Source organism: Sceloporus occidentalis, unplaced genomic scaffold (assembly GCF_023333645.1).
Source record: "Sceloporus occidentalis isolate IW3139 unplaced genomic scaffold, rSceOcc1.0.p SCAF_1, whole genome shotgun sequence".
Lineage (NCBI taxonomy): Eukaryota > Metazoa > Chordata > Lepidosauria > Squamata > Phrynosomatidae > Sceloporus > Sceloporus occidentalis.
This window is the reverse complement of record NW_028316981.1, coordinates 109,418,494-109,434,026: the sequence shown is the minus strand read 5'-3', so window position 1 is coordinate 109,434,026 and position 15,533 is coordinate 109,418,494. Positions and strand designations below refer to the sequence as shown.

The 15,533-nt window shown below is 40.0% G+C and overlaps 1 protein-coding gene across 1 annotated transcript in view; it reads right to left on the bottom strand.

Moving 5' to 3' along the window:
• Positions 1 to 15,533, bottom strand: part of LOC149321949 (slit homolog 3 protein-like) — a 602,937-nt gene that overhangs the window by 127,700 nt on the left and 459,704 nt on the right. Inside the window, exons 17-20 of the mRNA XM_089520445.1 lie at positions 11,505 to 11,648; positions 8,423 to 8,566; positions 4,631 to 4,794; positions 1,652 to 1,784 (exon numbers count right to left, since the gene is read on the bottom strand). Of these exons, the coding sequence (XP_089376571.1) occupies positions 1,652 to 1,784; positions 4,631 to 4,794; positions 8,423 to 8,566; positions 11,505 to 11,648 (585 nt within the window). The remainder of the gene's footprint in view (positions 1 to 1,651; positions 1,785 to 4,630; positions 4,795 to 8,422; positions 8,567 to 11,504; positions 11,649 to 15,533) is intronic.

Below are 15,533 nucleotides of genomic sequence, written 5' to 3'. Positions count from 1 at the left end.
TTTTCTTTTTCAAACCATCAACCAGCACAGATAATTAGATGATGATTGTGTTGGGAATACATTTTAAATAGCTCTTTCAAGTGGTCCACTGTGAAAACACTCTCACCCTGCTGAAAAAAGCATTACAGAAAATTCAAAACTGACTTTCTTAATTTGTCTTACCCTACTCAGCCGGAAAACCTGGGAAAAGACTGCTTGGCTGTCAAAATGCCTCCCTCTATGCCTCTTTAATTTTTACTAAGACATGTTGTTGTTTTTTAAAAAATATAGCCAGCATAGGGAAAAGAAAATACAATAACAATATGCTCAGAATAATTTAGAGAGGGTGCATGAGAACAAACCGGGCCATGTTTTACTAATCAATCAACCTAACCTCCAAACTACCTACTTTTTAAACTGGAATGGGGAATGGCTAAGTGCACAGACTATCTTTATGCACATTTAGAATCTTCCCACATTGTAACCACAGACTAAAATCAATAGTAGCCTGTCAAATTGACCATTATCTAAGTTTATTTCATTCAGGGCATCTATTCTAACTGGGACTAACAACAGAATTTGGACCACAGAATCCAGATATTATTGTATATTCGTTGTACAATACCACCAGAAGTCTACTATGCTAGATCTCTGGTGCTCAAACAAACAGTGAGTTCTGACTGATTTCCCTGGTTTCCCTATTAAGTTTCCCCCTTATATTCAGAGAAGAGGAGAGCAGCCCCGAGTAGAGCAACCTCAAGCTCTACTTTTGTGGCTCTCAAATTTCCACTTTAAAAAAAAATATCCAGGCTTATATCCAGGTACTTTTTCACCTGAAAATGGCCCTAGTTTGCTAAACACAGTGCACAAATGTGCCAGTTTCACCTCTCAGCCCACAGATGCCCCAATTACTGCAAAAATTGTTCTAAACCCAACTAAAATCAGCCAAAAAGCTAACAAAACAGCAGTGTGATTGGGTCCCAATCCCAATCCTCTCCATTAAAAAAAATGACTGAGTCCTTACATTCTCTAGGGGTTCAATTTTGCTAAGTTATGAGCCCCCTCACCTGTTTTGGCTGAGGTAAGCTTTACCCCAAAAGCTGGAAGTCACTCCCTCATTAAGAAAAAAGCCTTAGTAGGCCTGAAACAGATACTGAAACATGGTATAACTACCATCACAGACCCTAGACCGTGTGAATTGAGCTTTTCTTGTTCGAAAAAATGCACCCCCCCAACCAAAACCAAAACCAGGGCAGAGATGAAGAGGAGAGGTGTGGGCTGTTTATGTGCAGCCAAATGTGTATTGCTCATGAACCTGGGGTAGTTGTTTACCTCTGGTCTTATTCATGACCTTTTAGATGCCATTTAGGCTACAGAAACAAAAACAGTACTGATCTATGATCATAATAAATGATTGAATGATTAGTAAAAACATTATTTCTTCCAAATGGAAATAGGAATTATAGCAAGTAGACCATCATGCACTATGGTTCATAGACTACAGCAGGGAAATGTTTCTTATCTGAGTTACCACCTGGTGCAGGTTGGTGGGCCTCAAAAATTTAGAAAAAGCTAAGTAGTTCCCATGCAACCTTTAAAACTACTATCACCATGCAATTTTACTGATTCTATTAATGTATGTTACTTATATATGTATATCTATATAGCTTACAGTTCAGTCACATCTTTGGGAACACCTTTGGGCAGAAACCGCAACCCTTTGTTACTGCAGCGAACTACTGAATCCATGCAGGTACACTGGTCAGGACAACGGGGGGAGAAATGGCAGCTACTTTCAACATTTCCTACAAAGCAAGAAAGCAAGCAAAAATTAAGTTTAAATAGAGATGGAGTAGAAATTCAATTCTAATATAGGGGCTCCATGTGATATCAATAATATGACCATTACCATTACATTACTATAACATTAGTTAGAAGGTTATATCAATTCTTGACCTATCTTCTTAGCATTATACAAAGTTTTTTTAAAAGAAAAATGCAAGGCTGCATTTTGATATGAGCTTCTCTGATACCAACATCATTCTCATGCCAACATCAACTATATGTAGCTAGTTATGAGGATTTTCATTTGCATTTTCAGAAGGTGATGAGTACATCTATTGTGGGGGGTCGGGGTGGGAGGTCAAGCATGGAAACAGAGTTGCATATCTGCCTGCTTAGGAACAAAACCAAACAAAACTAGAGATAACTTGGAGAAATATGGACCCAGTAGTAAAAATATTTTGATTTTAACTTCATTAAAAAAAAACAAAAAACGGTATGTGGCACCTTTCTGGCACCATTTCATACTTGTGAATTTGCAAGTATGGATGGCTACTGTATAGGAGTAGATTTGATGGATGTTAACAGAGTAGATGGAGTAATGGCTTATTCAGTCCCACGAAGGTTATAATTCCTGATTGTTACATGATTATGGTCTATTTTACATATGTATATATATATATATATATATATATATACTTTTGTTATATTAACAAAATTAAGAGTACTCTTAATAACTGGTAGCTAAATGTTGGCTGTGATGGAAAAAATAATATTGGTTTCAATATTAACATAGGACATTCCCTAATTTCTTCTTAATTATAAGACTGGTTGTTTGTAACAAGTGCCTTGAGATTAAAAGAACAAGATTAGCTATGCATGCACCAAGAAGTGAAGGATTTATGTGCACCTGCAGAAATATCTAGCATTTCCAACATGGGTGTTGATTTCTATAAAACGGATTTTAGAAAACAGATAGAACTTCATAATAGGAAAGCAGAAAGGTTACTCTTACAAAATTAAGCCTTTGAAGTTAAGGACATTAAAGCATGTGGTTTCACAAAGGATGAGAGGAAAAAAGAAAATGGCAGCATCCAAGTGTGTATCTAGAAAAATTTGGGAGAGTATACTTTACAATGGACCAACTGGGGGGAAAAAAAAAAAAGGAAATATTTCACAATGGGAACAAGTCTGCTGTGTGCTATGCAAAGAATCTAGCCTTTACCAATTATTCCCATAATGGATTTTAATTGTTTTCAGGCATACAAAAGGGTGAACAATCTGAGTAGCTTTCCTTTTCACTCTCAGAAATACTGGAATCGTAGATGTACCTTCAGCTTTGAACAGAGTACATATCTGTACTTGGTCCTTGACCTATAGAACTATGTGCAAACAATAGCTTGCATGATGTCTAGGACAGTATAATTTGGACTTGGAAAATACATTAATTGAGAAAAGACATAAATAAAACTATGCTTTGCACTAGTTCAGAATGCTGGGTCTAAATTCTCCATTTGCATGGTCTTCACATTCTTCCCTATGCAGTAGAATCAAGGGCGGGTTACAGACCGCCATTAGGGACGTCCTGAGGACGTCCCAGTTTGAAAAAGGGGCGTCTCTTCCAGACGCCCCTAACCCTATCACAGACAGAGTCCGTGACAAATGGCGGCGGCCGTTCCACACGGCCGCCGCCATATTGATGTAGCGGACGCTGTGCGTCCCGCACGTCATGCCCCAGAAGTGATGCCACGAGTGCGCGACTAGCGCCTCGCAGCGTCTCTTATGGGGCCCAGGAAGGAGCACGATTTCCGCGCTCCTTCCTCGGAGCATCTGGGAGCTGTGCGGTTTGGCCGCTGCGGCTCCTGGACGCTGCAAGCGAAGGCGGAGCCAGACCGCCGCAATCCGGAGGTCTGTAATGCGCCAAGGTTTTCTTTCCTTAGTTAGCACAGACCTGCATTTGATGACATGGATAATGTCTAACTTTTAGCTCTAAATGTTCACTAATGAATATTAGGAGTGCCAACACATTATGATGTAAACACAGCTTTTTGTTTCATTCTTGATGCCCAGTTTTTACACACCAGATATTTAGAGCAATGAAACACTATTGAAAGTTCTCAGATGTTTATTTTCATATTGAGAACCTCTACTCTGCCAAACTAGAGTAGAATAGAGTAGTGGTAGTAGTTTAGGAATGCATAGCTCATAGGCAAATCACATATAAAATAAATGAGTAAAATCTAGAATATAGATCTAGATTAATTTTTTAAAGGTGAATAGGATAAAAGCACTCTGAATACATAAAATAATGCCATAATTAGATAAAAGAATTGCCAGAACAATCAACTGTAATATCAGCTATAAATCATGTCTGAATTTTTGTTGCTGCCAGGACAAAATAAACAATTAATTAATTAATTAATTAATTAAAATAAAATAAACATTATGAGAGTCCATATCACAGAGAAGATAGAAAATATTTTTCTAGCTTTTGTTTACCAGGGAAAATTAAACCATATGAGAATTCAAGTTCCAGAAAATCCCCATTAAGGGATATGTTCAGAGGAGTTGTTTTCTGGGGGGAGGACTGGAATGTATGGGACAACATATTCATTAATCTGGGGGGAAATGTCCAAAATGAAAGGATTTAACATTACATTATCCCTGAAAAACATGATGGATGCAGACATTGATGTAGTTACGTTGTCCTATACATACCTCATTGTTCAGGTTATTTTAGCAAAAATGTCCATATTGAGGAAAAGGTGATCTTTTAATTTAAAATAAAAAATTAAATAAAATAGTACTGCTGGTTGCACTGCAGATTCTACCAGAGATCGCATTATACCATTTCCAGAAGAGTGCTTACCATCACATGTGAAATCCTGTGTAGCTACATCCTGAATCGGAATCTCTTTCAAGAAAAATGGTTTCTGGCAACGTGGGTTTCCACTAACAATCCTCCTCTTTCTTAGCCATTTCCCCAACCATGCCAAGTGGCAGTTACAATTAAATGGGTTAGACAGCAGATTACTGGATGGGAAATGAAGAAAAAAATGTGCTATCAGTTATTGAAGAAGTCAAGGGATGGGTTTTAAGAAAGTACTGTATATTGTCATCCATGTAACTATGTTAATCTATGTTACAAAAAGTAAGCTTTATATTATAGCTGCATTATTTTCTTTTCTAAAACTAAAGCAGGAAACAAATGTTTGAGAGTTTTTCACTTTACTACTCTTGATTTCCCTTATCTGTCACAGACACATCACACATGAAGAAATGGAATCCACTTGCAGTAAGTTTCAACATAGCACCTCTTACTCTTTTAGACTAAGAACTAAATTAATCAGGATACAGGAGACAGATGAATAGGTTTTTCCCCCCATTCATTCATTCATTGGTACACTTACTCACACACATACACACACACACAGAGAGAGAGAGATCAGGTCTGCTACCAGCTGTTTCTTTTTTGTGTATTAGGGAAAATAAGAATTTAACCATTCCATCCCCATTTCTCTAACTAAAAACACCCCCAAGTCTTCTCACTGGGATCAAAATACAGGTACTCTTATATTATTTAATACATGCATTAAATAATAATTTCAATATAGCCTTAGTTCAGCTGTTAAAACCCAAGAAGAATCCAAGCTAACAAATCATGTTCAGAAATGAATTGACTGATGGTGTACAAAAGTCTTCCAAATCCTTTTTGGCTAGCACAGGGTCTTTTTTATTAGTCAAATTGGTTGTACACATCGTATATCAAAAGCATAACGGAAATATGCCACCAAGTAAGGTTAAGAGTAGAGAATAAGAAACTCTTTAAAAAAAAGATCTCACAGGTGTAACTCTACCACCCGAGTTCAAGCTGAGCCTTCTGCAATACATTAATGCATAAAACTTCAGTGACATTTTTATTGCCAGTGGTGGGAAGGAAGGGATCAGCATCCAGCTATACTAAGATCCTGAAGCTGTAATGGCTGTATGAAGATAAGCTCAAAACATCACAAGGGTATAATGTAATTGCCAAGTTCAAAAGCTACAGAGCAAAAAAAGAAAAGTTAACGTAGGACCTGGATTTCAAATCTCCATGGGTTTTAAGCCCATCATTTTTAGGAGAGGAGTAATTATTTTGAATATTCAGGTTCTTGTCTCATGAAAGTAGGCTAAAATATGATAGGATTATCAGATTATGGAGTACACATACAAAGCCAGTCTTAGTTTTATTTTGAAAGTTTTCTCTATTGTACATACACTCAAAAATACCCAAGGTGTTACACAAATTGTGTGTGAGGAGAGGGGGAAATTATCAGTAAAACAATGGATGGGGATTGGAAGGATTGAATTTGGGGGAAGAGGAAGACTAAGGCGCTTTACAGACTGCCTAAAAGGGCAGTCTGCAAAGCGCCTTCATTTGTTGCGTGGAGGAGCCTCAGTGGCCGAACCATGCGGCTCCTCCGCGCAGCAAAAAAGAAGCTGCAAAATGCAGCTTCTTCTTGTGGCGTGCTAATGATGCCGCAAGGCGCCAATGGCGCACTCGTGACAACATTAGTGCCGCGCGACGTGCGGATGCTAAGCGTCTGCTGCGTCAAGATGGCGGCACCTGTGTAGAACAGGTGCCGCCATTTTGTACATGTCGAGCACATACTAGGGTTAGGGGCATCCGTAAAGGACGCCTCTTCCTAATCCTAGTACGCCCTCAGTGTGTACTTTACGCCCATTTGTAACAGGCCTAATAAAAGAAATTGACAGTCCACACAAAATTATTATTTAAAAGACTAAGACAGAAGACACTCCCCCCCCCCCCAAAAGACAGAAAAGTTGCTGGGTGGGTCTTTAAAGTAAGATATAGTTTCACCTAGAGGTCTACGCAGGTTGTCTGTTTGTTTTTTGAATCTGTGAAGCAAGCTTGAAACTACATTTCTTTCCCAATTTAAATTTAAATATTTTATTAACCGAAATGTTTCAGTTAAAGCACACCAGTGGATCCAATAGGTAATAAACCAGTCAAAATAATTATGAATGCCTTTGAACATTGATAAAACACATGCTTTTGTTCTAGACTTTGAAAAAATTCATCTATTTCATGTGTACATAGTGGCTATCTTGATTTTTGCATCTTTGTTATCATGTTGGACTTTTCCTCCAATAATACGTCGACACATCATCTAACAGAGAAATGAATATTATTGACAACAGATATAAGGGGGGAAACTTCTTTTCCACAACAAGAATAAGATGTGCTTGTTATCATGCTCAAGAGACTCAGTATTACTAAAAATGTCACACAACCAAAGAACTTCACTGTGCAAAATTACTTCTGATGAAAAACAATTCCAAATCTACAAATGGGAGTGTTATTACAGAACTGTATCTATTAGAGAATATTTTTTCTAACTTGAAAACAATAACATTTTAAACATATAGAACTGGGTAATCAGATTTCTCTCCCATAACAGTCACAGAGGCACTCACATGGAAGTAGGGCAATGAAGCTTTCAGAAAAGTGAATGATTAATATTTCATCGTAGTTTGGATAAGAAGTAAACAGAAGGTTAACTGTTGCATGCCAGCCTGTACTACAACCCCAAACTAAGTAGTGTCCACACAGAAGTATCTCTGACAAAACTACAAGAATTTGGAAAAGATAGCCTATTTCTGATTCAGATATCCAAAAGTTGAATTTAAAGTGAGTTTTATGCCTTATTTTTACCTATGAGATGAGTGAAGTACACACAAATGTATTTTTCTATGTCTTGGCAAGAACAAATTGACATGGATACCACAAAGCTTGAATTACCGGTATCTTCCCTTAATTTCACAACCAGAAAAAAATAAAAATAAACCACAAGCATGGAAAACACATTTTGTTCTTCTACTGTGAATGCTATTATCAGGCCTATCATCATTCATATGTTAATGGTGATGGCACACAGTCTATATAAAGACAAAAAAATGAGCAGAGTAATTCATAAAGTAATGTGATGCTGAAACAAATACAAGTTAAACAATGGAAGGAAATATGAATCTTCCCAAATGGTAATTAAAGTAAAGACTGATGAGGCATACAAATAGAATGCTTCAAAGGACTTTAATACATGGAGAGAAAAGCAAATAAGACTAAATGTTGCAAGATCTGCATTACAGAGTTGAAATATCTGAGTCATGAAATTCAAATGATGCCTAACCTTTAAAGGGATATTGTAAGAATTCTTCATGACACTGCTGGCTACTGGTTAGGATGTATGTGTTTGTTTGTGTGTATTTCTCTCCAATAACAGGGATAGTCTTTCTCTCTATCAGTTAGTGGGAGAAGGCTGTTCCACTTGAATCCCAGCTTGTAGACTTCCTACTGACATCTGTGGTTGGCTAGAGGATAGACAGAATGGTGGACTAGATTGAGCTTTTTCTTTGATCTATCTTGCCCTTTTTATATTCCTAAACTATTATTGCTACTCTCTGATATTAAATAGAAAAATGCTCCTGTTTTTAGAACTACTGCAATTCAAGTTATTAAACAATCTCAAAAAATTAAAGGCTTTAAAAGAGTTGGTTTTTAAAAAAATGTTCTTATGTTTATCTTCTTTGCTTTCACATAACTAAATTACAGCAACTATTATAAACCAAATGCAACACACAAAGCAACAAGATTACTTACATGGTAGATAAAGAAACAAGTGTACTGAAGGCTCCTGGGGTGATTGTAGTAATGCGATTGTCATAGAGAGAGAGTAATCTTACTGAACTCAGTCCTGTGAAGGTGTCATTGTTTACACAACTGATCATGTTGCTCCTGAGCATCCTAAAAAGGATTTAAACCTAGAATTAGAGTTCCTTAATTAATAGAGGGGAGGGAAAATGAAACAATAAGGAAGGCAAAGTGTAGGTGAATCAATTGAAAGCCAAAACCTCCTCGATAAATGTTAGCCAACATGTAAAGATGTCCTTGACAGTTTAATTTATATTGGCTTAGAAAAATACATTTTGGAATGTCACAATGCTTACCTGAAATATGAGGCAACCACTCTCACTTTGACTCTGGCTCATATTAACATTTGAACCAGAAAAGAATTGACTTCATCCACCATCCGAACTCGGTCTTTACTAACCTTGCACCTCCTCCCATTCTCTTTCCATGCTGCCACTTGCTTTCTTGCTACTCAGGATGATGGTGGAAGTTAAGCAAACTATGGACCCAAACAGACAGGCCAAAATAAAGCTGCTTCAGGTTGCTTTGGAGGTATGCTGTTTAAATGGTGTGTGCATCCTAAGAAGTCCAAAGCTGCACCAAAGCCATACTCCAGTCCTATGTTTCCTCATGTGTACTTTGTCTTGCTCATCACATGTCAGAGTGGACTGGGGAGACTTCCTTTCATTCTACTGTGTCTCCTCACTGCCCCTTGTATAGCAGGTAGGGAAGGAGGTAGCTAGACAGGGGCATGCTGAGATTTACCAGTGGATGGCTAGGAGGAACACTGCAACTTCCCCTCCCCCCCCCCCCCCCCCGTCATGTTGGTTCATCTTGAACCAACATGACAGGGGAGAAAGATGCAGATAAAACCTGTTCAGTTTTCCACTAAATATTTCTAGATAAAGTTCTGAGGTAAAGTGTGTCTAATAATGTCTGCGGGTTGTGTTTATGTTTGCACACACACCGAGACTACAGTTTCATTATTATAAGTATAACATTCAACTCTAGATGTTCACCTTTTTCTAAACTTCTATCTCCTATTAGAAGTGAATGTGATACATGCAGCAAAGGGCATAGTCAACATTTTACATTCAGAAGAAAATATGTACTGTATTTTCCAGCGTAGAAGACGACTGGGCATATAAGACGACCCCCAACGTTTCCAGTTAAAATACAGAGTTTGGGATATACTCGCCATATAATGCGGTTGCCCGACTTGGCGGGCTGACCGCTTTGCCGCTAGACGCAGCGAACGACTACAAGCCCCAGAGTGCTCTGGGGCTTGCCCCAGCTCCCTATTGGTGCGTGGGGCGAAAGGGAGGCCCTTCCGCCCCGCGACGCTCTGGGAGCTGGGCTCGGTGATCGGGAGTTCTGGTCCTCCAGGGCAGATGATTGGTTCAGCTGCCCTGGAGGAGGAGTCTCCTGGTCAGGTGGTACTGAGGGCGGGGCTTAGGCCTATATAGGCCATGCTGCCAGCCCCGGCTCTCAGTCAGCGCTTGGCTCCGGATGGTTAGGAGCCAAGCAGGAAGGGAGGAGGAGCTGAGCCTTCTCCCACCCACCCACCGCTTGGGTTTGGGTTTTTTGTCACAACTTTGGGGCGGCAGCATAGGCCAGGATCTGCACGGTGTGGTACCAGGGCTACGGAGCTCTGGTTTGGGAGTCAGTCGGGACCCGGGGGCGAATAGGGCAGGCGTATGGCCATTGCGGGGGCCATAACGCGAGAGCGCCTCCCGGTGACTAGGGGCTTAGTAAATATGTGAACGCATGGCAGAGATGTGGTCATACGGTGTTCATTAGCCCCTAGGTCATCCCAATGCCTGGTGGGTGCCAGGTTGTGGTTAATCAGACAAACGTGGGGTTGTTTGATTTCACAGATCCTGACCTCATGCTTTGTGCCAACCCTACCAATGGTTTGCTTAATAAAGTTGTGGCCTTTCCTCCAACATGGTCTCCTGTGGTTATTCGGCAGCAGCATCTGAGGCAAAAGACTACCCCTCTTCCAACGCACACCAAATAATTTTTTTAAAAAAAACATCAGATTTGATTTTAATATGGTAATTTTAATTCAAATGCTTATGACATGCAGATACTTAGCAGGAAAACTTGTTGTATACAAAGCCTGCTTGGATTGGTCAGCTCTCCCTGCCTGCCCAGCCTTCACTGTCTCCAAGACTATCAGAGCGGTATTGCAAACACGGCTCTTTTTTCCATACCCCGGGCGTCCTGGACGCCTGCAGCTTGCTCTGCCCTTCAGTTACATATACATATGATTCTCCACTCTGGCTCGGAAGTTTCAGCACCTGCCCTATAAGATGACACCCGGGAGAAGATTTTCCTAGGTTAAAAAGTAGTCTTATACGCCAGAAAATACAGTATATTAAATGATGAAATGTTACGCAAAATCTTTTCTTTCTCAGAAGTGATGTCATCTATTTGGAGTCCATGACATATAAAATATCAGTATATAGGTTATTTGAAGAAACAATCTCATTTCACAGCAATTAAGAATTTTCAAATAGTCTAAGTAATGGGAAAATATTGTTTCACTTCAAGTCTGGTGGAAAACACCTGTATGCAATGTAAGAAATGAGTAGGCAATCCCAAGAGCACATTTATTGCACAAGACATTACCAGCGGTATGTGCTGGTAGCTCTCATTGTGATGACAAATCTCAACATCAGGGAACCTTTCTTTGTTGCTATGAAATTATTATACTTGCTCAATAACTCAAAAAACATTCCGATTTTGTATGAAGAGAAGGCACTGCAGGTTTGTGCAGATAGGTTTTCACAACTTCCAGGAAGTCATAATGTTATCAACAAAGATCACATAGGTGCTACTCACAGATTAGATCAGTGACTTAGCAGAGATCTATGCCTAACAGAAATGTTAAGACTCCTACCTTGCTCTCCATCAGCCTGCTGTCAAAGCCAGCAGTGCTAATTCACTGCACCTGTGATTAAACATTGCACAGATACACAACAGTATCTTTCTCTCCTCTTTTCCCATTTTCCCAGTTTAAAGAAAAGCAAGAAGATTTTATACTTACAGTGTCTTGAGCCCTGTGAGACCTCTAAACATTCGTCCATGCACTGATTCCAACTGGTTCCCTGTCAACATCAGTTCCTGCACTCCCGCTGCCCCGTCAAAAGCACCTTCCCGAATCTCTTTGATCTTGTTGTTACTCAGGTTTCTGAAAGGAAAAACAAATGTGATACTAAACAGACAATATTATTTAACAAGGTTAAATGCCTTCCACAAGACAAACTTGAATGTGTTTCCACTGGACAGTGTAGGGACAAACAAATGTTCCAACACAGATTAAAAGAAAGGAAGTATTCCCTGCTACCACAATTCTCCTCCTGTCATACCTCACAGAATTGGGGTGGGTGGGAGGGAGGGTGTTTTTAAAAATGATATAGCATTTTTTGACATATGGATCAGTGCTGTTTTCTGATATTTTTATCAGCATAGTTGACTCCAGCATAATGTTTTGATTGGTGGCACTGTGTTGGCACAACTGAAAGGCTACTCCCATCCTAACCATCATTTTCTTTTTCCTTCGGATAGACCATGAGCTTTAATATCTTAAATTGTGATTACAAATAAAAATTCTATTAAAGCTAACAATATAAAACCTAACATTGTTCGAGTTACGTTTCCAGCAAATTAAGTTCATACTCTATTTTATTTTCACATAGCAGTCTATTGAGAGCTGGTGTGTTGTATTGCACTAGTGTGCTGGGGAGAGTCTAGTTTTAATTCTCATTGAGCCATGATGCCCACTGAATGCATACCCTCCAACATTTTGCAAATGAAAACTAAGACTCTTGAGGCCAAGCAACATCAGAGTGTGATCAAGATGGCATAAGTTATTCATGAAGAAAAACAAACTAGGAAAGGGTTCAGCTGGTTGCTTTTGTCTGAGCATACAGGGAAAGGGCAACATTCTATACCTCCAATCCTCTCCAGCCTGTTGGGATAAGTGCAACATAATTGCACACTTGGAACTCAGTTTTTAATAAATGAAGTGAGCTGAGGACAATGGGGGGAAGTGGGAGGAAAACAGAGAAACTGGGAGATTTTAAAAGCAGCTGGGGGGAAAAATGAGAGAACAGAATTAATCAGGGCTGCCTCTGTCAAATCAGGAAAGTTGGAGGATATGTGGATGATCTTTGGATCTCTCTCTCTCTCTCTTTCTCTCTCTCACACACACACACACACCTCGATCTACTTCACAGAGCTCTAGTAAGGGTATAGATGGAAAGAGAGCCAAGTACACTGCCCTGGGCTCTTTAGGAAAAGGTGAGATAGATATGAAACAAAGAAATAAATACTGTTGTACCAATTGATAGGTCTCTGGTTATTTTACCAGGATGCAAATCTACATACATTTCATTATTTAGGATTTTTAATTAAGGGAATGTAATGTCATCAAAGTTAAAGAAGAGACATGTGGTCAGTTGAAATGACTAATTACACTGTACTGGGAATCTCATAATAATTTTATGCAGCTATACAGAGGAGAAAAACAAAACAAATACTATACACAAAAGTTGGAAGTAAAACAGAACTTACCTGCCTAAAAAAAGGAGAAATGTTAAAAGGACATACTTGTGTGTGTGAGTGTGGGGGAATAGATCTCCAACCATTTCTCAATGATAGCTGTTCTGAATAGAGAACTACTGTAAACATGTACAGGTTGGGTGCAGTACAAAGTATATGTTATCTAATGTAACTGGTTGAAAGAAATTTTGAAGGCTGGGATTAGTAACTGGTATGAGTAACTGGTAGCCTGGTTTCTGTTTCTAGAACAGCAGAGACAGCCTGGCTGCACAGCTTGTGACCCATCACCTTTCCTGCAGTCTGAGGCAAGAAGAAAGGGAAACAGCGGCAACAACAAAGCACAAAAACAACCACAATCATAGAACTGCTCTCTCTCCTCCCTTTAAAGCAGCTTCATGCATTTTACTTCTATCCATAGTACAAAGATTAGACTTTATGTTTAATGTCACAAACAGTTCAGAAACAGTGTTATGACATATGAATCCAATCTGGTGCTGAATTGTTGTCTCATGAAAAATTAAGTTAAGCATCTCTTTTGAATCTTCAGATAATGTAAGCACTTTTTTTTTTTTTTTGTTACAACTATGTCTTTTTTGCCTGATAACAGTGACACTGAAGGGTCAGTTCTCCCATTACATTTTAAAGAGGCAGGCACATTCTTGTAAATCACATCCACATTTGAAGATACAAGTAAACATCTAAGCCTAAAATTTACACTAGCAGATCCCTGCTAGTATAACAGGAACCTTTTCTCCTTCCCTTCTTCCTGAGTGTTTTGTTCCAAGAGCGATGCTATGGACTTTGGATGTAGTAAGGCCTCTGGCTCCCGGGAACACAGCCTGAACAAAAGACTTGTCCACAAATTTCTTAAGTTTTCAAAAGCTTTACTGGTCATAAACACAAAAACATGAAACTGATCTCCTTTTTCTCAATAGTCCTTCTTAAATACCTTACTCTTTCTTCTTGGTGGGTTTTATCTCTCTTCTTCTGTGGACTTTATCTTTCTTCTTCTGTGGACTTATCTTGGAAGCTTACCGCACTGGGCTTGTGGGCCGTTCTCAGAATGGCCCGGCAGGAAACGGAACGAGTGGGGGACGGATTTTACCGCACACACCAGTCCCTCACTCGTTCCATTCCCCCTCTCTTCTTTTCCCATTCCGTTCCAGTGTCCAGGAAAGCAGCCAAAGGGCTGATAAGGCAGCTAGTTCTCAAACAAACAAACCCCCTCCCAGCACAGCAAAGTCAGTGTAAGCTACACAGTCCTGGAGATTCACAGTAGTTCTACCAAAAGGGATTACCAAGAGAATTGTCAGACGGTCCGAGGTTCAGGGCAACAGATAGGCAGGTCGATAAAGCAGTCCAAGGTCAAGGTTTCCGGGGAGTCAAGACAAGAAGCCAAAGGAGCCAGAGACAGAGTCTTTCCTCTAAAAGAGTCAGATATCCACTGGCAAAGAACCACACATGCTCTAGGTGCTTAAGAAGGCAAGGAGCCGGCCTTCAGCTGTGTCTGATTACGAAGACGCTTCTGATAAAGCCTCCGAGATCTTCGAAGGCCCTCTCTTTCTGCTCGACGCTCATTGAAGGTAGGCACACTGCCCAGATCCTCCTCCATGTCCACAGCCTCGGCACCAGGCAAACTTGACTGCTGAACCTCTGGAGGGGCCATAGACTCTGCTCCAGCAGAACTAGGGCCAGCCTCTGGCTCCTCCGTTACAGGTTCAAGCCCCAGGGGCTCTGGCTCCTCCATTACAGGTCCAGGTCCCAGGGGCTCTAGCTCATCCTCTGAGTCCTACAAACCGTCCTCCAGGCTGGGCATGACATCCAGAGGGAATGCTTTTTGAGAACTGTTCTGAACAGTTCTCAAAAATTGCCCCCTCTGGAACGGATTGAGAACGGAAGAGAGGGGGAACGGAACGAATGAGGGACTGGTGTGTGCGGTAAAATCCATCCCCCACTTGTTCAGCACTCGTTCATGCTCCTTCCATTCCGTTCTGAGAACGGACCCAGGAGGACCTGTGTGGTAAGCTCCTTTGTCAAAGGAAAATACTCTCTCCAGGTCTGACTTGGCTGAAATCTTACTACACAACTGAAACTAGCTAGAGGGAGACAGTATAAGACCCTGGGATTTCCCACAATCCTTGTCTTTCTTAAAGCTGTAGATCTCTATTTCCCCTCCTAAACTGATACATAGAAAGTCTAATATAATCTCAACTAAATATATGTCTCAAGAGCATCAAAGATGCTCTGGAGGCATGACACTGAGGTTTGCTGTATATTTTGAATACCTGTCCCAGAATCGGGAGTACATTTTAGGGGCACCCAGGGAGTTGAGGAAAGGGATGAGGGGGGATTAAAGAAAGAAGCTCTGTTGGCAAAACCATCCTGTTGGACCTTTTAACTATAACAAAGAGAATTAATAATAATATCTCTGGGAAAACATGGCTACTAGGCAAATGTTTCCAAAGGCAAAACTTGTGTATAGGAATGATTGTACTTCTCAATTTACAGTTTG